The sequence below is a fragment of the Oncorhynchus kisutch genome, linkage group LG16, assembly GCF_002021735.2.
Source record: "Oncorhynchus kisutch isolate 150728-3 linkage group LG16, Okis_V2, whole genome shotgun sequence".
In the NCBI taxonomy this organism is placed as follows: Eukaryota; Metazoa; Chordata; class Actinopteri; order Salmoniformes; family Salmonidae; genus Oncorhynchus; species Oncorhynchus kisutch.
In genome coordinates this window covers 37023125-37047519 of record NC_034189.2, presented here as the reverse complement: position 1 = coordinate 37047519, position 24395 = coordinate 37023125, and the positions used below count along the sequence as shown (strand labels likewise).

The 24395-nt window shown below is 42.5% G+C and overlaps 2 protein-coding genes across 3 annotated transcripts; one reads left to right on the top strand and one right to left on the bottom strand.

Moving 5' to 3' along the window:
• The first annotated feature begins 927 nt into the window (after positions 1–927).
• LOC109906653 (tubulin beta-4B chain) lies at positions 928–4388 on the top strand. Its single transcript, XM_020504473.2, has 4 exons — positions 928–1081; positions 1390–1498; positions 2968–3078; positions 3192–4388. The coding sequence occupies exons 1-4, from the start codon at positions 1025–1027 to the stop codon at positions 4250–4252; spliced, it is 1338 nt and encodes a 445-aa protein (XP_020360062.1). The 5' UTR covers positions 928–1024; the 3' UTR covers positions 4253–4388.
• On the bottom strand, positions 4299–24323 carry LOC109906650 (reticulophagy regulator 2-like). Of its 2 annotated transcripts, XM_020504469.2 has the most exons (9): positions 23755–24323; positions 23011–23114; positions 20717–20747; positions 19841–19970; positions 19255–19339; positions 18541–18678; positions 16388–16476; positions 14686–14821; positions 4299–7436 (listed from the first exon to the last, which is right to left on the bottom strand). In XM_020504469.2, exons 1-9 carry the CDS (start codon positions 23994–23996, stop codon positions 6664–6666), a joined length of 1728 nt encoding a protein of 575 aa, XP_020360058.1. In that variant the 5' UTR covers positions 23997–24323; the 3' UTR covers positions 4299–6663. The 2 variants fall into 2 exon arrangements, with proteins under 2 accessions (XP_020360058.1, XP_020360059.1); XM_020504470.2 differs by lacking the exons at positions 23011–23114; positions 23755–24323 and adding an exon at positions 20948–21076 and having other exon boundaries at positions 4489–7436.
• Between the last annotated feature and the right edge of the window lie 72 nt (positions 24324–24395).

The window sequence follows — 24395 nt, the reverse complement described above, 5'->3', positions numbered from 1 at the left end:
TCCATAGATAAACATTGCATGCAATAACACACACACACACACACCACACAAACTCAGCAAAAAAAGAAACATCCCTTTATCAGGACCCTGTCTTTCAAAGATCATTCGTAAAAATCCAAATAACTTCACAGATCTTCATTGTAAAGGGTTTAAACACTGTTTCCCATGCTTGTTCAATGAACCATAAACAATTAATGAACATGCACATGTGGAACGTCGTTAAGACACTAACAGCTTACAGACGGTAGGCAATTAGGGTCACAGTTATGAAAACTTAGGGCACTAAAGAGGCCTTTCTATTGACTGAAAAACACCAAAAGAAAGATGCCCAGGCTCCTGCTCATCTGCGTGAACGTGCCTTAGGCCTGCTGCAAGGAGGCATGAGGACTGCAGATGCAGCCAGGGCAAGAAATTGCAATGTCCGTACTGTGAGACGCCTAAGACAGGTTACAAGGAGACAGGATGGACAGCTGATCGTCCTCGCAGTGGCAGACCAAGTTTAACAACACCTGCACAGGATCGGTACATCCGAACATCACACCTGGGGGACAGGTACAGGATGGCAACAACAACTGCCGAGTTACACCAGGAACGCACAATCCTTCCATCAGCGCTCAGACTGTCCGCAATAGGCTGAGAGAGGCTGAACTGAGGGATTTGTAGGCCACAGTTATGAGGTCCTCATCAGACATCACTATCAACAACTTTTAATATTTACATGTGTTAAGTTTGAAATAAAGGCAGTTGACAGTGAGATTTTTTGTTGTTGTTGCTGAGTTTACACACACACCATTGCTCACACCCAAGCATTTTTTTCATTTGTATGATAATGATGTAATATTGATTTAGCCAATGAAATGCATGCGAAGACAAATTCCTCACGTGCTCTGAAGCTGTCTTTTCCCTCTCGCGCTCTCTCAACGGCTCGCTAGACAGACGTTTACAAAAAGGCGCGTAGTAAAGATTAAAAAGTCGGAAGTTTACAAGTGATCTTGATTAATTTACTCGGAAACTCGATTTCAACATGAGGGAGATTGTTCATCTGCAGGCCGGTCAATGTGGAAATCAGATCGGTGCCAAGGTAAGGTCATTTTTTAAATGAAAATGTATTGCAAACACAGTTGCATTTTTCAAAGTAAGTAACGTTAGCTAGCTAACTTTGTGTCGCTAGCCTGCTCATGAGGTAAATCCAAACTAAAGTATTTGCGATTTGTTAGTTAGTTAACGTTAGCTTTGGTTATCTGAAATGTGTGGTTGATATAAAGAGTAAAATTCGGTCAACTTTCGATGGCTGCTCGGCTAGCGCCTAACTTTAGCTTGCTAGCTATAATGCTATGAGTAACGTTTACCCGCCCACATGCCACTAACCATTCCAACATACTTTTGCAGTTTTGGGAGGTTATCAGTGACGAGCATGGAATAGACCCAACAGGCACTTATCATGGAGATAGCGATCTGCAGCTTGAGAGAATCAACGTGTACTATAATGAGGCAACAGGTAACTAACTGAAAATGATCCTTTATGTACATAGCGGTATTTTTGTATATATTGTAACGACCCAGGGTTTATAAGCGTCCGCTCGAGCATGCTTTTGCTGCACAGTCATAGCGCGCTGCACTTCGGGCTAGAAGGTCGAGGGTTCGAGACCTGCTCCCTGCGGTTTCATTACATTGGTGTCAGAAGTGATCGGATCTTGCATCCACGACAGTGCGTGTGCTTGGCCGGTGAGCGCGTTCCTGTAAGACGTTGAGTCGCAAGCTAGCGCGAGGACGCGCTCTTTGAAAGGAGGGAGTAGTGTAACGACCTTGGTTTTATAAGCGCGGATATAGACTCTGCGGCACAGTCAATAGCGCGCTGGACTTCGGGCTAGAAGGTCGAGGGTTGGAGACCTGCTCCCTGCTTGTTTCATTATTGTGGTTTCAGATCTTATATACAAATGGAAAGTAGCTAGTTGAAGTGATTTTAAAGTGTATTTGCGCTTGTAGTAGTGTCAAGTTTTCAAAAAAAAGTGTTCTCTTTAGTTAAAGGCCTTCGTAAGATACACATCATCACACTGATATTATTAAATTAAAATATTGACATCAACCTGTCCAGATTGTAAGATTTGCTTCTGTTCTGTAGTCACATTGGCTTGCAGTCAGTTGCAGCATTGTATTTGATATTTTGATCTGGGAATGTGCCAGCAGCTCAAGCTTCTTTGTTTATGTGCCAGTGAAGTGAGTTCTGAAAAACAAGGTATGCATCTTATAAGGTTTATGTGAAAACTTTGTATGTCCAAACTCAGAATAAAATAGGCCTGATTTCAGATCTTTCAGGTATAAAAGATAATTAGGAAAATCGTTCTTGCACAGCATGTAGGCTGAATGTTTGTTTTAATTTTACTATTATATTAATTGTATTATTGTGTGCATACTCAGTGCCAACCGTGTTCCAATTGGTCAGTCACCAGGATCGGCTCATAACACCAGCCACACACTACATGATAAAGGCCCAAAAATTCAGACACTGCTAGAATTTTGTCAAGAGCCTATGACCGCACACTTGGAATCACGCAACATGGTGTGGTCTCCAACTCAACGAGAAACAATGCCATTTATTAGGCTACAGATTAGATCTTTATGCTCCTTTCCAATAAATAGAGGGTCTAATTCTGGTGACTTGATGCTTGTCTGCTTTTTGACAAATACAAATATTCTCACTCTTATCCATAATAAATCTCATGTAGACTAGCCTTCCCGCACTGTTTCTGCAAGCTGTTGGCTAGAGTGCATGTGCCAAGACCAGAGTAGGAACATTTGCTATTTAATTCAACAGTTTGCGATGGAAACACATTAAACTTTAGTTTTTTTTTTTGTATATGAAAAGAGAAAAAGTACATGTTATCACACTGGTTTTTATCCTCAACAATTTGCATGAAAATCTGTGACAAATTATTGACCCATAATGCGATTGTTAATTTATTTCAGGTGGCAAGTATGTTCCTCGTGCCATTCTAGTTGATCTGGAGCCTGGCACGATGGACTCTGTCCGCTCTGGACCATTCGGCCAAATATTCAGACCGGACAACTTTGTCTTTGGTGAGGAAATGCTTTGAAATTGCAAATTCATTTCACCTTGTCATAGTCGATTCTACCATAGTAATATGCCTAGCCTACATCTCAACGCGTTACTTTTGGTTGTTTGTTTAAAGGACAGAGTGGTGCAGGTAACAACTGGGCAAAGGGCCATTACACTGAGGGAGCAGAGCTGGTAGACTCTGTCCTGGATGTGGTGAGAAAGGAAGCCGAGAGCTGCGACTGTCTTCAGGGTTTCCAGCTCACCCACTCCCTTGGAGGCGGCACAGGCTCTGGTATGGGTACCCTGTTGATTAGCAAGATCCGTGAGGAGTACCCTGACCGCATCATGAACACCTTCAGTGTGGTGCCCTCCCCCAAAGTGTCAGACACTGTGGTGGAGCCCTACAATGCCACCCTGTCTGTGCATCAGCTAGTGGAGAACACTGACGAGACTTATTGCATCGACAACGAGGCCTTGTATGACATCTGCTTTCGCACTCTGAAGCTTACAACTCCCACTTACGGGGACCTCAACCACCTGGTGTCAGCCACCATGAGTGGTGTCACCACCTGCCTGCGCTTCCCCGGCCAGCTCAACGCCGACCTACGTAAGCTAGCTGTCAACATGGTCCCATTCCCCCGCCTGCATTTCTTCATGCCAGGCTTTGCCCCCCTCACCAGCAGAGGCAGCCAGCAGTACAGAGCGCTGACAGTGCCTGAACTCACCCAGCAGATGTTCGATGCCAAGAACATGATGGCTGCCTGCGACCCCCGTCACGGCCGCTACCTCACTGTGGCCGCCATTTTCCGTGGCCGCATGTCCATGAAGGAGGTGGATGAGCAGATGCTGAATGTGCAGAACAAGAACAGCAGCTACTTCGTCGAATGGATCCCCAACAATGTCAAGACTGCAGTCTGCGACATCCCGCCCCGCGGCCTTAAAATGGCCGCTACCTTCATTGGCAATAGCACGGCCATCCAGGAGCTGTTTAAGCGCATCTCTGAGCAGTTCACAGCCATGTTCCGCCGCAAGGCGTTCCTGCACTGGTACACCGGAGAGGGCATGGACGAGATGGAGTTCACCGAGGCAGAGAGCAACATGAACGACCTGGTATCTGAGTACCAGCAGTACCAGGATGCCACCGCCGAGGAGGAGGGCGAGTTTGAAGAGGAGGGAGAAGAGGATATGGGTTAGATGGATAAAAGGGATTTTTAAATTAAATTTCAACTGCATTCCATTCCTGGTTTCAGTTTATTTTATTCTTTCACTGCACAAAGAGCTGCTGTCAGTGTTTAACCTGTTGTAATTGCAATAAATCTTATCAGCATTTTCTGAACTTGTTTGTGTTCCTTTGTAGATGTAAAAGATCAAACTGATGAGTAGTTTCTGAAAAACAGGAGAAATTTGAAAATAGATACCCTTCTTCACAATACAGTTCTTAGGTGCCTTTATAGATTAAGAAGCAGTAAAAGCATAGGCAAACATTTCTATAACACAATTTGTTAATATAATCTTATAGTTGGTTACAGTGGGATTACAGCAAAATAAATTACTTTTTAAATGAATCGCACTAAATTGCCTCATTAGCAACGTAGTTTTATCGGAATTCTTTAAGGGACATTGGTGTAATAAAAGCTGCAACATACAAATTGCATGCTTGCCAAAAGTCCAAGGTCTTGCTTCCTTCAAGTTTGGAGAGGACAATTGCATTTTTAATGCTTGGTAATCACATGCAATGTTCCAAATTGCTCTCATTTTGAGGGAAACTTACAGAAGTGCTTGGAAGGCATTGGCCAGGAAAAAGGTTAGTTTATATTACAATACAGTGCACAGGGACAACTTGGGTTGGGGAACTTTAGGCTAGACATTGGTGGACGCCATTTTCTACTTCACATTAATGTTTCATCTACATATTAGTCTCCATATGCAACGGTATCTTCCATTGCGCAAACTAAAGTACCTCCCACTCCTTGAGATTCAGATAGGCACACTTGCAGCAATAAAGCTGTCCTAGTTAAATTGGGGTCGAGCTGAATTCCCACTAATGACCAATTTATGAAATTAAGAATTCCTATCATCAGGTTGCAACATTTATAACCCATTGTTACATAGGACCTAGGTAACATACCTTTTTGGGGAGATAATGCAATGCATGTATTCCTATTACTTTCAATAATTTGTCATAGCAAATCGCAGTTGTATGTGGGATTGCCGTGACAAAACCAGCATAAATAACCTTTAGATGTAAGGTACCTAGTCTAGACAGACTGGTTGCCTCCCACAATGTTACAAATGTTTTGCCCTAGGTAAGTACCCATAACATTTAAGTTGTACACATATTAAGCAATTGGTGGAGGTGAAGTAGCACTTGCATTAATTTACAAACATTACAGAATACAACTAACAAAACAGACCTTTGAGATGTTGACAATGAGCAATTGAAAAGGTTGTCAGCATACCACAGTAAGTATGTTTTATATGGGTAAAGAAATTTACCATCACCTGGTTTGGGGATAAAAAGATAATACACCCTAAAATTTAAAGATCTATTATCGTTTGGGAGATTTCACAATTTTGCTGAGTGTGGAACTTACTTGAGGGGCTGCTGGTCATTAAATTGCCTTCGATAAAACTCCCAAACATGTATTTGTGCGTACGATGTCCAACACACCCCAAGTTTCAAAGACCTATTATTGTGAATCTGAAATGTAATTTTAATAGATGGTTAAAATAAGTCCTTTGTGTATGGCTAATTACTGCAGTACTAAGTTTTGTTTGGGAGATTTCACAATTGAGTGCTGAATTTACTTGAGGGGTTGCTGGTTAATAAACTGCCTTCAAAGAAACTTCCAAATGTACGCATTTGTGCATACATGATGAAAACGTGTTTTGCTGAAGATCTAAATCCAATGCAGATTGTAGAATCGACTTGGGTTACTGACCATAGAGAATCTTTATTACTTTAAATTCTCGCATGACGGCAATAAATAGTTTATATCATATATATTAATATAATCAAAACAAAAACCTTTTCTTTCTCTCAAAGAATCCATCCACATATAATATGTTAATAATTTCCTTTGAGAAGGGTGGTTATAGATCTGGTCCCTATAGCCTGGTCCCATTGCAGATTGTGCTGTAATATACCAAACTGCATTTAGCATTACAACATACAGCACAAACAGATCTGGGACAAGGCTCCAAACCCTTCCTCCTGCCACCCAAACACATTACTAGTAGTTCCCAAAACTCAAATGGCTTGTTCCCTTGGTTAAAAGCAATACAACCCTGTCAAACACAGGTGCCATCAAGCCCAAGCCTCGAGAAACACAAGTTTCATCCCAAATGGCACCCTATTCTAGCTATAGTGCACTACTTTTGACCAGAGCCCTATGGGCCCTGGTAAAAAAGTAGAGCACTGTAAAAGGAAGGGTCCCATTCGGGACTCACCCACAGTGATAGTGTGAAGGCAGAATCAACCACAGTGATCTCAATCACTAACCAACTGCCACTAACCACAGACACTTTGATAAGTGTACATATATATCTGTATAATGTATTACTACATAAAACAAAACAGTAGGATATGAGCGGTGATGAAAACGCTAGAAGGACTCTGGTTGGTGCGTTGGAGATGGGGGTGTATCTGTGGGAGAGGCCACTCCCACTATCCCCTGTCCATCAGTACTGAGAAGACCCAGCAGGTCCTCGTCCATCTCCTCCAGTTCACTTTGGTCCAGAAGCTCAAAGTCCTCATCCTCGGTCGGTACAAATATGTCATCCGGCATCTCCTCAGCACTCCTCTCCTCGGTCTTCACAGCGACCGCATCCTGGTCCTTTTCTGCCTCGGCGACATGGGGACTTTCCAGGGTACTGGGGGGCGTGTCGGTGGGCAGGAAATCTGCGATTGAGGGGACCTTGCTGTCTTCGGTGGAGCGTAGCATGGCCGACAGAGTGTTCTGCACCACTGTGGAGATTGCCGTGTTCACAATCTCAACACTCAGGGCTTCCAGTGACTGCCTCGGGGCCTGGGTCTCCACTTCCCCCCCATGCACCACCTCCTCCGCTGTCCCAGCACCCAGCAGTGGTCCATGGTCCCCACCTGGTGGCCGTCCACGTCCGTTGAAGTGTGTGTTGACAAAGTGGAGTGGGGAGGCCAGGTGCTGGATGAGGAGGCTGGCCGGGCTCATGGGCTCCCCCCTCTCCGAGGGCCGTATTCCCCCAGCCGTAGCCCCGTCCCCTTGGCCCTGACCGGGGCCCCGCAATGGAAAGTGGAGGAGGCTGTGCTCGATGGGAAACTCGTCAACCGAGGGGATTTCAGATCGGTCCCTTAAGAAGGCCTCCTCTGGGTCATTGTGCACACTCTGCTGGTCCGGGTCTAAACAGTCACAGGAGAGAGAGAGGATGGGGTTAAAAGGTAGTCAGCGATACATGAAGTAAATCAGAATATTGGGTTGACTTCTAAGAGTGTGAATCGCAAGGCTGAACTTCTCTGCCGTTTTGGTCCAGCAGCTGTCACATTGCAGCAGCTTGAAGCTCACCTGCACATGGCCAGATATTTTTTGTGAGTGAATATCTACAATATCCTGCTTGTGGCAACGCCATGTCGATGAGTCAGTTGTTTTTCTTCTTCACCTTTATTTAACCAGGTAGGCCAGCTGAGAACAAGTTCTAATTTACAACTGCAACCTGGCCAAGTTAAAGCAAAGCAGTGAGACAAAAACAGGAGTTACACGTGGGATAAACAAAGGTACAGACAAAAACCCAATAGAAAAATCTATATATAGTGATTAGAAAATTAAAATGAATATGAAATTCTGATATATAGTGAATGAAGAAGGAGTCAACAGCATATATCAAGACAATGACAAATCAAATTTTGCTAGTGCCAATATTTGATTCACATGATTTGGCCTGTGGAACACATGTAACATGCTGCTCAATTATAAAAATCCCTGCAAGCCAATTCTGTCCTTTCTCCGCACACATTTAAAAGCATCAGATTGATCATAATTTTAAGTATCCCTATATTTGTTATTACGGTGCTATTACTATTATTAGTGTGCCTTTCGCAGGAGTCTCGTTGTAGATTAACCTGGCCTGAGCGCAATGGCAACCATGTATTGTGCTAATACAGTTGAGTAAACGGTGTTAAACTGGAACCTTGTAGTTGTGTCGTATTTCACTTAACATAAGTTAGTACCTACAATGTGTTACCTCGCTTCGACGAGAAGAGGTCGTATGAAAGTTGGAAACATTTAAACTTGGAATCTGGACAAGAAAAAGCAAGTATTTGCGGTTGTATTATCGCTCGAAGGATGAGCGAGAGATACAGCACTGGAAATATCCGTTGAGGATTTGAACATGGATGACGGTATGGGAACTTTGATTAGAGCACTGGATTCTGTGTTTCTTAGAGAAGAGAAAGACCGTGCCTACGAGGCATATTCAAACTTTGACAGTGTTAGAGACATTTCGGTTTCAATTACGGACTACATAATTGATTTTGAACAAAGATACAATAGGATGCGCAAGTACGAGATGGTTCTCCCGGATGCCGTGTTAGCTTTCAAGTTGCTATATACTGCCTTTCTAGGTGGTAGGAAGAAACAGTTGGCTTTGACTGCTTGTACTGTGCTGGCTTTGGCGTCAATGAACACGGCACTAAACATAGGTTGGTGAAAAATACTTCTGTCGCGCCAATAACAGATGGGACGACCTGGGACGAGGCTCCACACCCTTCTCCTGCCAACCAAACACATATACTAGTAGCTCCCAAAACGCAATGGCTTGTTCCCTTTATTAAAAGCAATAAAAGCCTGTCAAACACAGGTGCCATTAAGCCCAAGCCTCGAGAAACACAAGATTGATCCCAAATGGCACCATATTCCAGCTATAGTGCACTACTTTTGACTAGTGACGCAGCATATTACATAGAGCAGCAGAGAAAAGGCGCCAAAAAGTTATTCTCATGACAACCAGACGAGGGCGCCATTGCCCAGCACAAATTCACTGGACAGATATGGCAGGAGATTAAAATGGGCCATTTGTCAAAGCACTTACCATTGGGTTAAAGACTGTCCTCATAAAAAAAAATTACAAGTTAAAGAGGAAAATGCAAACAGAGAGAGCAGTGTAACCCTTTTTCAAACCAATCTGCTTCTGAGTTCTTAGGATCTGCTGTGATTGCTACTGCATGTACACAAGCAAAGCAAAATGGCTTGATAACTATGTCAGTGAACTAAATATGAAAGGAGGTACAAAATTTGATTGACACACCAAGCAACAGAGCTTTCAAATTTGGAGATTTAATTTTTATTTAACTAGGCCAGTACAGTTAAGAACAAATTCTTACTTACAATGACGGCATAGGAACAGTGGGTTAACTGCCTTGTTTAGGGGCAGAACTACAGATTTTTACCTTGTCAGCTCGGGGATTCGATCTAGCAAGCTTTCGGTTACTGACCCAACACTAGGCTACCTGCCACCCCGAGATATGGGAATTGTTCATTCTACCAAGAGAGTTAAGATACCAGCAACTATTGGTCAGACTAATAAGTGTCACATTGAAACAGGTGGTCCCTACAGACATCCCCTTACTATTAAGCAAAGCTTCCATCAAGAAGTCAGGGGCTGTACTAGACATAAAAAAATGACAAGGCAGTGATGTTTAAACAAATCAGTGACCCTTGAACTTACTACCGCAGGCCACTATTGTGTGAACGTTTTAGACAAATACATCACACAGAGACCATGTAAAAATGAGATTCTGACAGACACAGAACACAGGATAAAATGTATTGTTAAAACGTCAAACCGTTTTGACATGCAGTTGACAGACTTCAGAAATTACTCAGCAGTTCTGGGAATAATGATGAGAGTATTTTTCATTCTACGGCAGATAGTTAACAGTTGTTTGACTTGTCAGAAATATAGCAAAACTAAGACCAGGCCAGCTGTTGGTTTGCCACTGGCTTCCAAGTGGCTGTAGATCTACATGAGTTGGGACCAAGTGTGTGGTACAGTCACATGCTTCAGTGCTGGAAGCATTGTCAATACAAAGAAACCCAGTGAAAACATCAATTACTTCATTCATTCCTGGATAAGTGTGCATGGCCCGCCCCAGATTTTTTAAAAACCTTTATATAACTAGGCAAGTCAGTTAAGAACAAATTCTTATTTTCAATGACGGCCTAGGAACAGTGGGTTAACTGCCTGTTCAGGGGCAGAACGACAGATTTGTACCTTGTCAGCTCGGGGATTTGAACTTGCAACCTTTCGGTTACTAGTCCAACGCTCTAACCACTAGGCTAGCGACCATGGAGAATTCAATAATAATGAAATAAGAGAAATGGCTGAGAAATTCAACATGTAAAGACAACTGCTGCATACAGTCCATGAAGCAATGGACTTATGGAGAGACAATCAAACACTCAGAGATGATTCTGAAAGTGAAACAAGACAATGGATGTGACTGGAAAACAGCCCTAGATTAGGCTTTGATGGCAATAAAAACGCAATGCACAATTTTCATGGCTACAGCCTAGAGGTCGACCGATTAATCGGAATGGCCGATTAGCTTGTCCTGTGTTGCATATAATCGATGCGGTGCCTGTTAATTTATCATCGAATCACAGCCTTCTTCGCCAAACGTGTGATGATTTAATAAGCACATTCGCGAAAAAAGCACCGGCTTTACACCAATGTGTACCTAACCATAAACATCAATGCCTTTCTTAAAATCAATGCACAAGTATATTTTTAAACCTGCATAATTTAGTTAATATTGCCTGCTAACATTAATTTAACTAGGGAAATTGTGCCACTTCTCTTGCGTTCTGTGCAAGCAGAGTCAGGGTATATGCAGCAGTTTGGGCCGCCTGGCTCATTGCAAACTGTGAAGACCATTTTTTCCTAACAAAGATCGTAATTAATTTGCCTGAATTTTATATAATTATGACATAACATTGAAGGTTGTGCAATGTAACAGCAATATTTAGACTTATGGATGCCACCTGTTAGCTAAAATACTGAACGGTTCCGTATTTCACTGAAAGAATAAACGTTTTGTTTTCGAAATGATAGTAATGAACTATGGTTTATCTGGAAACTAAGGCTCGTATTTCTGTGTGTTATTATATTATAATTAAGTCTATGATTTGATATTTGATAGAGCAGTCTGACAGCGGTGGTAGGCAGCAGCAGGCTCGTAAGCATTCATTCAAACAGCTCTTTACTGCTTTGCCAGCAGCTCTTCGCTGTGCTTCAAGCATTGCACTGTTTATGACTCCCGAGATTAGGCTGGCAATACTAAAGTACCTATAAGAACATCCAATAGTCAAAGGTATATGAAATATAAATGGCATAGAGAGAAATAGTCCTATAATAACTACAACCTAAAACTTCTTACCATGGAATATGTTAAAAGGAACTACCAGCATTCATATGTTCTCATGTTCTGAGCAAGGAACTTAAACGTTCGTCTTTTTTTTATACATGGGACATATTGCACTTTTACTTTCTTCTCCAACACTTTGTTTTTGCATTATTTAAACCAAATTGAACATGTTTCATTATTTATTTGAGACTAAATTGATTTTATTGATGTATTAAGTTAAAATAAGTGTTCATTCAGTATTGTTGTAATTGTCATTATTACAAATAATAAAAAATAAAAATCGTCAGATTAACCGTTATCGGCCTTTTGGTCCTCCAATAATCGGTATCGGTGTTGAAAAAGCAGAGACCTTCAACCACGACACAGGTAATACTGTTGCACATTCAAATTAGGAAAACATTCAACAATAGCCACGTGTTAAGACAACAAGGTTGTTCCCATCTGAAAACTGGGCAAACTTAAATACATGGACAAAGAAAGTGGTATTCCACATACAGCAACCGTCACTGGACGAGCAGGAAAAACCAAAGGAAAACACCAGAACTGGTACAACTTGTAGTACTTTGAACCAGCTACACTTTCTGGTACAACAGGGTCAGCTGATCTGTCACTTGTAGATAATCTGAGAATTGAACCAAAGGAAAAAAATCAAGAAAAACAGACTGACATTCAAAATGATGATGTACTTGAAAACAAAGGATGTGTCATTTGACTCAGCTAAGCCAGATGAGCTCAGTAAATGGAGTGTTGGAGGAAGTCAAAGACATTGGCCAAAAATGTCTCAACAAGGTGGGCGGGTGCCCTTAAATAATCCTTAAATGCAATAGGGCCAAAAGCACTTCTAGTGGCTAAATGTTGGGGAGCTAGCTGCTGAAGAACTCCCAAAATATTCACCGACATGCACCTCAGTCACTCAGATTGCTGCTGACAGAAAAAATAGAAACTTAATTCCATAGACATTTTCAGGGAACAGAGCTGTCAAGGCACATTCACATCCGACCTCCGCCTGAAGCTAAGAGTGTAGGAACACTGTGGAAACTAAAAAGTGTGTATGGCCTGGCAGAGGCATCACTCTTACTGATACAACAATGTCAAGGCAACAATGCTGAGTACAGGTGGAAAAATGTCACAAGTGGATCCTGCAGGCTTCTAATGCAATGTGACTGGAGTACTTCCCTGTCATGTTGATGACTTTATCTGGGTTGGCTCACAGACCTTTACTCCAACTGATTCCACACCTCAAAGCTGTTTTCCAGGTCAGCCGTGAGGAGCATGATCATTTTTGTTATGTTGGCATAGAGGTTATTACAGCCGATGGAACAATACTGATGCAACAGGAGAGCGAAATCAAGAATCTTCAACCTATCCACATGGATTCTTCAAGAGCCGTAGAATAATTCCCCTCTCGGTGGAATTGAAGTTGATCAATTGAGTTCAAATATAGGTCAAATTCTATATGTTGCTTGACAGAGTAGACCTGATGTAATGTTTGATGGCTGCAACTTGGCATCCAACACAAAACACCACTGTACAAACCATTCACGAGGCAAACAAAGTTGTTCGTAAACTGTAATCACAAGTGGCTAAAGTTTCAGCATGTTTGAAAAGATGACTCTGAAACTAGTTGTCTTCAGTGATGCTTCCCTAGGGAACCTTACAGATGGAGGCACACAAGGTGGACATGTAATTGTGTTAATGGGTGAAGGAAGATTCTCACCTATCTGTTGGCAGTCAAAAAGGATCAGAAGGGTTGTCCAAAGCACACTTGCTGGAGAAACACTTGCTCTTGCAGATGAAATTGACAATGCTATCTTTCTTGCAACTCTGTTCTCATCAGAACTTACCACTGGTGAGACAAAACGGCACATTCTACCTGTAGTTTGTGTCACTGACAACTACTCCTTAGTTGATGCTGTGAAGTCAACCAAGTCTGTCACAGAGAAAAGACAGCCTTGAGATAAGCATCATCAAGGAACTTATTCAAGCATCGAGAATCCAGCGGATTTTGTGGTAGGCAACAAGGGAGCATCCAGTCTTGTGCTCCTAAAGGCACTCAGTAATGGAAATTAAATTGTTGTTGATGGTTTATTTGTCTTTAAAAAGAAAAAAGTGTGAGATTGTTTAAATTCATTTTTTAAGTAAGTATCACTATATTTCTGTTTTAGGGCACCATCACTCTGTTATTAGCAGGAGTCTCGTTGTAGATTAACCTGGCCTGAGCCAATTGCAGCCATGTATTGTGCTAATACAGTTGAGTAAACGTTGTTAAACTGGAACCTTGTCGTATTTGAGTTAACACAGAAGTACTTGGGGCGGCAGGGTAGCCTAGTGGTTAGAGCGTTGGACTAGTAACCGAAAGGTTGCAAGTTCAAATCCCCGAGCTGACAAGGTACAAATCTGTCGTTCTGCCCCTGAACAGGCAGTTAACCCACTGTTCCTAGGCCGTCATTGAAAATAAGAATTTGTTCTTAACTGACTTGCCAAATAAAGGAAAAACTTCTAACATCGGGTTATATGCTAGGGCTGAGCATTTGAAATGATTTCACTATTAGAATAATAACATGATTTTTCAGATAGTCTAAATACATGTTTTAAAGATATATATTTTTGTTTACTTCAATGGAGACTTGCTCGCGTAACTTGAGAGCCGGTGCGCTGCGCTCTGCTTGGAAGTGTGGGGGAGGGGCGATGGGGGAGGGGCGATAGGGGAGCAGGGGCCGGTGTGTGTGACAGTCTGTGTGTGTGGTATGGAGGGAGAGAGAAAGATGCCAAAACGACTCGCGCTAGTTAGACAAACTTGTTGCTGCCATAGGTTATCATACCAAGGGCAAGTGCCCTTCTTGACTGCATCTAATCTTTGTAAAGAAGCTAGCTACAGTAGCCAGCTAACTAGCTAAAGTAGCAAGGCTTATTGAGGCATCCTTGTGTACAACAACTTTATTCATATGAAACCACAGCCTACCACTTGGTTGATCATTGTAGCCTAATTCCATTTAGCATTGATTAGAAATCTCCCACTTCACTTGCTACACACATGGAGCCTCTGACTGTCGTGTCGCTTTGATTGACCGACAATAACAATACGCTAGGCTACCGGTGACTATTTGTTTATGGGGCAAAACATTTTGCTTCGGTTTGCACTAATTAATACACACCATTTATTTTCTTTTAAATCCAAGTTGCAGGACAGATACTTTGGAGGAAGGGCCTGTTGTGCTTGGGTACTTGCCTTCAGAGACGTCTGTGAGCTGTGGGGTGGTAGCTCTGGATACGGAGAACCCCCCACTCTCCAAAATGGATGCTTCCTCGTCAGACAGCTCCGAGTCGGTGATGGCCATAGCCAGGGCTGTGGTCTTTGCATCCACCTGACCAATGACATGGCACAATTTTATGATATCAACATTGTTCTATAGTGAAAGGCTCTCGACAGAACCCATACTAGAGCCCAATTAGGTGATTAGAAAGTCAAGCAATAATATTGTCTTATCCTCTCAAGTGAATGTCAACATTGAAACATGAATTAAACAACATTCTGTAAAAAACTAATATTTAGCCATTCATTGAGGGGAATGTCTTGGTAAAGTATGAATAATCTCTCATTCCTCCTGAAGTGTGCGTTTGCTCTATTCCATACATATTTAAAATAATTTAATTTATAGGCGTGGGCTAGAGGGAGTTTCCATAAACATGAATTTCCTTTCAAATCCATAAGGGGAAGTGAACATGTACACACTTCGGGAGAAAGGAAAGATTATTGGGATGCAACACTTGTCAAATTTTGAAACAGCATAATTATTTGACATGCATGACTCAGCCAGTACTCTACACAGACCGGTGCGGCATTACCAATCAGACCTGCGGTAGACCTATTTCACAAGCATTTCGCTACACCTGCAATAACATCTGCTAAACACGTGTACGTGACAAATAAAATTATATTTTTGATATGCAAATAGACCATTGCCATTTATGGATCTGTGCCATTTACTTTAAACTGAACTGTATTTACAGCATGAGCGGTCGTGAGTAGATGCTCTTGTTTTGAGATCAAAGCGAGAGCTGCATGTAGCCACCTATGCACATTTTGTTCATATCCTTTTCTAGGGAGTCAGTTATTAGCCCAGTTATAGATAATTTGTAGTCCGCAATGGGGGAGTGACTGCTTCCTACAAGAGCACAACACCTGTACATTTCTAAACATCGTTGAAAAGCAAGTCAGGTAAAGATATATATATTTTTAAAGGGGCAGTGCAGTTTGAGGCAGGCTTGAATAAGCTAAGTAGACAATAGGAGGCACAATTTGTCTGATTCTCTGTAATAATGGTATGGGAATAATAATGCATATTATCTTGTAAAGTGGTTTCTTGCTTCAGTCAACATTTTCAGTCACTTCCTTGTCTGAGTGGATAAAGATTCATGTCAAGCCCTGCATGTTTATTTTTTTTCAAAAGTCTCATGGAATGTAGGCCGACATTGAACATCACACATTGGCTGAATGATAGAACAGCTATTTCCAGATTAAAATGTTTTGGGATGCATTTTCTCCATTGTTTCTAATGGTAGGTCACTCTGGTAAGACTACATTATGATCAAATAGCCATAGTAGTCTACTTGGCCACTGTTAAAAAACTAACTTAAAGCGGGTACAGCCTCAGGGTTCACAGTAAACGTGTACTGGAAGTTACACTGAATTGTCACATTCAAGTTGGGGCTCAGCAGACCTGAAATTTGCTCAGTGACGAAATAAATGAGGGAACATTGCCCCCAACCCTAATTCTAACCTTAATCCCCTAGAAATAGCCCGTTTCCCCTTGTGGGGGCTGACAAAATGTCCCCAGTTAGTCACATTTTTGTTCTGGTCCCCACAAGTATAGGTAAATATGTCCACACACATGATCTTAGTGCAAGATGGCAGACGATGTGGTACTTACCAGGGGGGCAAAGCAGGACAGCTCCTCCTCACTCTCGCTCTCTGTCTCAGCCCTGGGCTCATCCCCTTCCTCCACCTCCTTCTTCACCTCTGCAACACACACACACAGTTTAAAGGGTAACTACAGGATCCAATAAGTTGAATTTAAGACTTAAGTCCTTTTTAATGTCACTTGGCATGCAATTTAATACAAATTGAGGTCTGCGAGCGCCACACCAGCTAATTTTCTTCTCCAGAAATGAGCCCATGTTGGCGACAAGTCATATTTTCACCAAAGGTGGCTCATTATCAGGCAGGTGTGCTATTTTAGCATTGAGCCTGATGAATGTAGTAGCATAGTGGCTACTGGCTAGACTATAGATGGCTGAAGCATGGGGTTGCCCATCTGCATTTGTTGGGCTACCCAAATTGACTAATCATTAACTAAGTTTCCAGAATTTTGGCTTTGATATCAATACCAGCTTAGTATAATGATACTCAATACCACCGATAAAAAAATGCCTTAAAAAAGGTCAAATATACAGCACTGTTACTGTATAAAACACATGGTCAACTCTCTATCTAGAGAGCTAGGCCACTGGGTGTGCAGGCTTTTGATCCAGCACTGCTCAAACACACCGAAGTCAGCTTAACAAGGTCCTGTTGAGCAGTTGATTTGTAGAGTCTGGTTTGTTAGAGTGGGGCTGGAACAAAAGTCTACACACACTGTAGCTCTTCTAGGAGTATTATGCTATAACATTAGACTACAACCAAAAAGTTGATTCATTAAGTCAGGTATCAAATGGCTATGCTTCGAAGCAAGGTAGCGAAGTGAGAGGGCTCTAGACTGACTTTCCAGTGTCAAGTAAGGAAGTATGCCATTTCAGTAACATATTCAGGGAGTGCATGATGGATATTTTGATGTGCAATATTTCAAAATATGATCCAGAATAATTAGATATTTTAGTATCTTTAGAGATGAATTTGCCTGTATATTTGTTGTGCATATATATTGGCCTAGGCTATAGCCAATGCTACATACATTTACCAACTGAGGAAGTGGGAACTCAAAACATTTTAGCTAGACTGCTAAATATGTTAGATCAATTGTATGGCTAAAGAAACTAACAGTAAATGTAACGTCCTACAAAAACTTTCCATTGGTAGCATACTTGATGTATTCACCGTAAAATTCACTGCTCCGTTGGCAAATCATCTCAATTCCATACTGTGTTTGTAAAGTGTTTTTTTTCCTCTATATTGACAGTTCAGAAATAGAGTCACTTAACAACAGTAACAGTAGTTGTTTGAAAAACTGTCTTTCACGTAATTATATTTTGAAATGTTGCTCAACTTTCAGTATGCTTGCGCTTATCAGAATACATCTCTCCCTTCAATCCATGTACAAAGAGGGGAGCGAGAGTGAGAAACATGGACAGGGCAGATACTTTCGTTGCAGGAAGCAGGTTAATGTACATTACAGTTGACCAAATAATGGTTTTAGAACCCCCCCCCCCCCAAAAAAAAAATATATATTTAAAAAAAATGAGCAGGACCGTTGATTAGCCTAATCACCGAAATTACAAACATAAGCAAAGTTGCTTCGGTACGAGCAGGGCAGTAATTTTCAGTTCATCGTCCCATCTCTAGTTAGTGTTGTCTTTCAAATGGCATAGGCTACCTTGCTCTCCCCTCTGGCAACGACGTGACTCAGAGGTGTATATGTGGATAGGTCTTGAAAGTGCGCCCAGAGTATTATCAATTTAATCAATTACCAATCAATTTTGTTTGTTTTTCCAGCGGTGGCAACAACTAAGCAGCTGCGTAATATAACAGAAACACTGTAGTCATCTCTGTTGCATATTTTAAAGCCCTTTAAAAGTGCAATTTAAGACATTTGAAGACGTAAGGCCTTTAAGGATCCGTGGACAGGATCCTTACATGTCTGAAAATACATTTGCTCCAGCTGCCACACCACTGCCACAAACCGGAAGGGAGGAGAACGATTTTTCCCAGGCAACCCTGACGTTCAGTGTTCACAGCTAGAGAGAGGGGACCTGGTGACATGTGAATGATGGCAGGGCACACACACAAAAAATACACACACACGCACCATCAAACACATACTGACAGACAACACACGCACGCACGCACACACACACAGTGTAAACTCACTCCTCTTATCGTGCTTGCGGTGCTGCGTGTCTCCCTTCATGCTGTAGTCCAGTTTCATCAGAATGGGCTCCAGGCCTGTGTACATCCGTTGGATAAGCTCGTGGTACACCACCAGAGGCCACACCAACACACTCAGCGCTGGGCACAGGACAAAAAAACAACCTCAACATGGCACTTAAATGGCGTTTGATTCACCATGACAAGCACAGCATCCCAAATGGCACCCTTTTGCCTACATAGTGCACTACTTTTGACCAAGACCCATAGAGTTCTGGACAAAAGTAGTGCACTATATAGGGAATAGGGTTCCATTTGGAATGCACACCATCTTTAGTTTAACCAGAGAAAGGGAAATACCTCAGGGTTGTATTCATTAGTGAACAACGTAGCAAAACATTTTGCAACTGAAACCATTTACTCCAAACACTACACCGTGGCGTAAGCGGTTCCTATTGCAAATGTTTGGCTAATGTGTGCACTATAGACTACAACCCTGGAATACTGAGCGTCACATATGGTCAAATCACAATACATTTCCAGGTTGGGGAATGGCAACACTATAAATGGTGGTATGAAGGTTGCATTTAGAAGTTATTGGCAATTGTTATGCAGTAGCACTGCATTTCTTAGACAACCACACCCTTTGGCGTACTGGTTGGTTGGTTGCCTTTGTCAAAAACAAGGAAAAATAATTGAAAAGGCAAGGCAGCTCACCGATGATATAGGATATCATGATTCCTGGTACATAGTGTCCCACCACGGCGAGCACAGAACAGCCAGAGCACATCATGGCACAGAACTGGAGGGAGAAAAGAGACACAGTGTCATTAAACTTGCAAGTTGGCTGAAACTAATGTAGAGGAGGGACAACTACTTCAGCAAATACCTCTTCAGGTCAGAGGAGGATGGTGGGAGGCGCTATAGGAGGAGGCTCATTGTAATGGCTGGAATGGGATTCATGCAACGGTATCTAACACATGGAAATCACATTTGACGCCGTTCCATAAATTCCATTCCAGCCATTACAATGAGCTCGTCCTCCCCTCCTACAGCTTCTGCCACCAGCCTCCTCTGCTTCAGCTATACAAAAAAAATTATGCAACTCAACCAATTTAATGTTTTGATAAACCATGACTTTGAGGCACTTTATAATATAACAATATGGTAACAGTTTTAATACACGTCGACCTCCAGATACCAAATGACAATCAGTATATGTGGCCCACGTGGAAATCGAACCCACAACCCTGATGGAGGCAATGAGCTCTAACCCACTGAGCAGCCAACAAACCCAACATACCTTTCCATGGTTCTGCCTTTTGTACTGCAGCATCTCCTGGACGAAGAGGCAGCAGTAGAGGTAGCTCTCCACCAGGTGGTGGCTGAGCTCTGGAATACTGAGGAGCCGGGGTTGCACATTCATGGTCTCTCTGCAGTCAGAGAAAGAGACTGTGGGATGTACACACGAACACAAGCAGTACTAAGCCAGACCTAAAAGGATTCAAGCATCTCCGAGTAGGAGAGCTGATCTAGGATCAGATTACAATGGATAGAGTGAGCCTGGTCCTAGATCAGCTCTTCTACTACTCTTAATAAATATGTGCCCTAATGCTATTGACAGGCACAGACCAGCAAACAAGTAGGGAAAACACCTGAATAATCACATGATAGTCTCTAACAGTAAAGTGCTTGAAGGTGTTATAGGAGCAGGGTGAGGTAGGATGTGTTTCAAGGCCCAGTGTAGTCAAAATTGTGATTGTCCTGTTTTATATTTCCACACTATGAGGTTGGAATAATACTGTGAAAATGATGATAATTCCCTTTTAGTGTAAGAGCTGTTTGAAAAGAACGCCTGCAATTTCAGCCTGTTTTGGTGGGATGAAGTTTAGGCCTTCTATGGTGACATCATCATGCATTAAATTAGTTAATAGACCAATAAGAAAGAGAATTCCAAACCTCTGCCAATAACAGCTAATGTTACATGTTCCCCTACCCACTCAGACCCCTCCTAGCTAAATTCTTGCTTGAGAAATTGCTCTTTGCTAAGAAGTTATTTGTTTATTTTTGTACTATTTTAATTATAAACAATCACAGTAAGGTACTTAATCGTTACCCAGAAATGATTTGAAATTGAGATTAAAACAGCTGCATTGGACCTTTGAGTCAAGATGTGTACCTTTCCATTGGGTTGGCCTCAGGATACTGAACTGTAGTGGAGAGAGGAGACAGTACAGATTTGTTCATCTAAGTCCAACATCAACAAAACACTTTAGACTTCATAGAGTAGGCTTGGTAATCAAAGTCATCAGAACAATGTTATGTCAAATCAAATCCAAATCGACAGCACTAACATTTAACCATCTTATCAAATCGTGACCTATACTAGCATTTCAGACTTCACACTGACCCCAGGGCCAGGGTTGGCTGTGGCATGAGTAATGCATGCATGCACCTACTAAACTCAGCAAAAAAAAATTAAAAAATGTCCCCTTTTCAGGACCATGTCTTTCAAAGTTAATTCGTAAAAATCAAAATAACTTCACAGATCTTCATTGTAAAGGGTTTAAACACTGTTTCCTATGCTTGTTCAATGAACCATAAACAATTAACGAACATGCACCTGTGGAACGGTCGTTAAGACACTAACAGCTTACAGACGGTAGGCAATTAAGGTCACAGTTATGAAAACTTAGGGCACTAAAAAGAACATGCCTTAGGCATGCTGCAAGGAGGCACGAGGACTGCAGATGTGGCCAGGGTAATAAATTGCAATGTCCATACTGTGAGACACCTAAGAGAGTGCTACAGGGAGACAGGACGGACAGCTTATCATCCTTGCAGTGTCAGACCACGTGTAACAACACCTGCACAGGATCGGTACATCCGAACATCACACCTGCGGGACAGGTACAGGTTGGCAACAACAACTGCCGAGTTACACCAGGACCGCACAATCCCTCCATCAGACTGTCCGCAATAGGCTGAGAGAGGCTGGACAGGGCTTGTAGGCCTGCTGTAAGGCATGTCCACCGTCGCTGGACCAGACAGGACTGGCAAAAAGTGTGCTTCACTGACGAGTCGCGGTTTTGTCTCACCAGAGGTGATGGTCGGATTTGCGTTTATCGTCGAAGGAATGAGCGTTACACCGAGGCCTCTACTCTGGAGCGGGATCAATTTGGAGGTGGAGGGGCCGTCATGGTCTGGGGCGGTGTGTCACAGCATCATCGGACTGAGCTTGTTGTCATTGCAGGCAATCTCAACGCTGTGTGTTACAGGGAAGACATCCTCCTCCCTCGTGTGGTACCCTTCCTGCAGGCTCATCCTTACATGACAATGCCACCAGCCATACTGCTCATTCTGTGTGTGATTTCCTGCAAGACGGGAATGGCAGTGTTCTGCCATGGCCAGTGAAGAGCCCGGATCTCAATCCCATTGAGCACATCTGGGACCTGTTGGATCGGTGGGTGAGGGCTAGGGCCATTCTCCCCAGAAGTGTCCGGGAACTTGCAGGTGCCTTGGTGGAAGAGTGGGGTAACATCTCACAGCAAGAACTGGCAAATCTGGTGCAGTTCATGAGGAGATGCACTGCAGTACTTAATGCAGCTGATGGCCACACCAGATACTGACTGTTACTTTTGATTTTGACCCCCCTTTGTCCAGGGACACATTATGGAATTTCTGTTAGTCGCATGTGTTTACGTTCCTCAGTTTCTGTGTTGTTGTGGGTTTGTATGTATGTATTTCAGGAAATGGCTTCCTGGATTCCCCCAAGCAGCTGATTGGTCGGCCCCATTGCAGATTGGAGCTGACCCCGCCCTCTCGTCAGGGGATACAGCTGTCGGCAATTACAGACACCTTCTCCAGCTGTATATAAGCCAGTGTTCCTTTGCTCAGAAAGAGAGAGCTTATTAGTATGTATTGTGTTGGTTGTTGCGCAGACAGTTTTTTGTACAGTATTTAGTAGCCGGTCCTGTTGAGGTATGTTTTGATGATTGAAGTTGTTCACGTTAATTTTATTCTGTTTTTGTTCCCAGGGGGAAGGCACCTTGGGAGTGCTTAGGCAAGAGGCCTGTGGGCATACATATACCCCTAGTATGTACTTTGTAGATGCACACTAGGTAAGACCATCCCCTGTATTTTGGGTAGTGCGCCAGGTGGTGCTAGTTAGTTAAGTTGTGGGTCCAGCAACTTTCCCCCAAAATTACCATGTGAAGGAATAAATTCCATGTTAACGGTAAAATTCTGTGTCATCCTTACCTGCACCTACAGTCACATACCTCTTTCACTCCACAGGGAGTTGTGTTGCATTCCCTCCTCCAATAGGCATGTGTAACATGTCTGTGGAACTTGTTCAGTTTGTCTGTTGTTGACTCTTATGTTCATACAAATATTTACACATGTCAAGTTTGCTGAAAATAAATTCAGTTGACAGTGAGGACGTTTTCTATTTTGTTGAGTTTATGAACTTACCTGTTGTAAGAGGTAACTTATGCTTCCATCTCTCCAGCTGCATGAGCCCTAGAATGGAAAGACTCAGGAGGAAGAGAGGACGCAGGGACGTCGACGACAGAAGCCTGTAAAAAAGACAAACAACCCATACCATTTTAAAATGTATCCAATGTTAGTCACGTTCTTAACATTAAGTAACGTTAACTAGCTAGCCACAAGAGTGAATAGACTGTCAGCTAGCCCCCTGTCCTGGTTCAGGACAATACATTAAACAGATCTCCTGCCAACTTGGCTACGTTCAGTTGTCAAACGTTGCAGATTTAACATGCCATGAATACAGCCGTCATGATTCCTTGGTCTACATGTCGGAGAGGCACGTTTGTTCTACATTTACTTACACATTTCTATCCGAACGCTCACGTATTGTTATCTAGATTTGACAGCTGTTAACTAGGTAAGTTAACTGATATTTGAAAGATAGCGCACTTAGAATTTATGTAGAGTATTTAGCGAAACGTTACTCGTTTATTCGATAATAGGGTAAACTTTGGCATACCAAACTATCAGCAGACATCATTAAATAGCTAATTAGCCACCTAGCTAGCGCGTCACTGTCGCCCGAGCAGGATTATCGTTGTCATTCAATCTAACTACAGTAAGTAGCTACTACTACTATCAAGCTAAGACATTAGCTACAGTGCATCTTCATATTCAGTGCAAAATAACTGATTACATGAGTGATTCTTACTAATTCTTTAGCATTACCAGAACAAGGTGTTCAGCGTGAGAGCAACAAAGATGCTGTAGAGCGGCCTTTCCCAAACAAGCAGCCTCTGCATCCATAACAGCAAAGGCTCATATTGCGATAGCCAGCCTTGAAGACGCTCCCGCAGTTGCACGAGCTCAGGGTTCCCATCACCGCATACTTGCTCTGATCCTCCGGCAGGGAACAGGTCCTCGAGTACGGAAGAAACAGAGGGGCATCTAGCCTCCTCTCCGCTCGCCATCTTTCCCCCACTTTGTTGTGTTGTTTTGGTGATCACGGGGTATGGATAGGCGGTTAGATCCGCGAAGGCCCGTCATGGATTAAAAAAAAAAAAAGTAGGAACCGAGGTTACTGGTGGTCACTAGTTACTACAGCAACAAAGTCATAAACCCCGCCGATTTCTACAATTGCTCGTCTTAAAATGATATTTTAAATCTAACCCCAACCACACTGCTAATATTATGCCTAACCTTAAATTAAGACCAAAAATCTAAAATGTCGTTTTCATGAATTCTTACGATCTAGCAAATTAAGACTTTATAGGTGTGCTATCTAGTGGAAACCCAGTTTACTGGCTCAGCATGTCACGTGCTTCCTTGTTTACTGCGCTTGGTTTTGCAAAAACAATAGCTATTTACTG

What these genes read in the sequence shown, in the direction of transcription:
- LOC109906653 (XM_020504473.2), top strand. Translation starts at nt 1,025, where the DNA reads ATGAGGGAGATTGTTCATCTGCAGGCCGGTCAATGTGGAAATCAGATC. An exon ending in GAAATCAGATCGGTGCCAAG is followed by an intron (nt 1,082 to 1,389) that starts GTAAGGTCATTT and finishes ATACTTTTGCAG; the next exon opens with TTTTGGGAGGTTATCAGTGA. An exon ending in GTACTATAATGAGGCAACAG is followed by an intron (nt 1,499 to 2,967) that starts GTAACTAACTGA and finishes AATTTATTTCAG; the next exon opens with GTGGCAAGTATGTTCCTCGT.
- LOC109906650 (XM_020504469.2), bottom strand. Translation starts at nt 23,996, where the DNA reads ATGGCGAGCGGAGAGGAGGCTAGATGCCCCTCTGTTTCTTCCGTACTC. An exon ending in ACGCTGAACACCTTGTTCTG is followed by an intron (nt 23,115 to 23,754) that starts GTAATGCTAAAG and finishes TCTTTTTTACAG; the next exon opens with GCTTCTGTCGTCGACGTCCC. An exon ending in CATGATATCCTATATCATCG is followed by an intron (nt 18,679 to 19,254) that starts GTGAGCTGCCTT and finishes TCCTGTGCCCAG; the next exon opens with CGCTGAGTGTGTTGGTGTGG.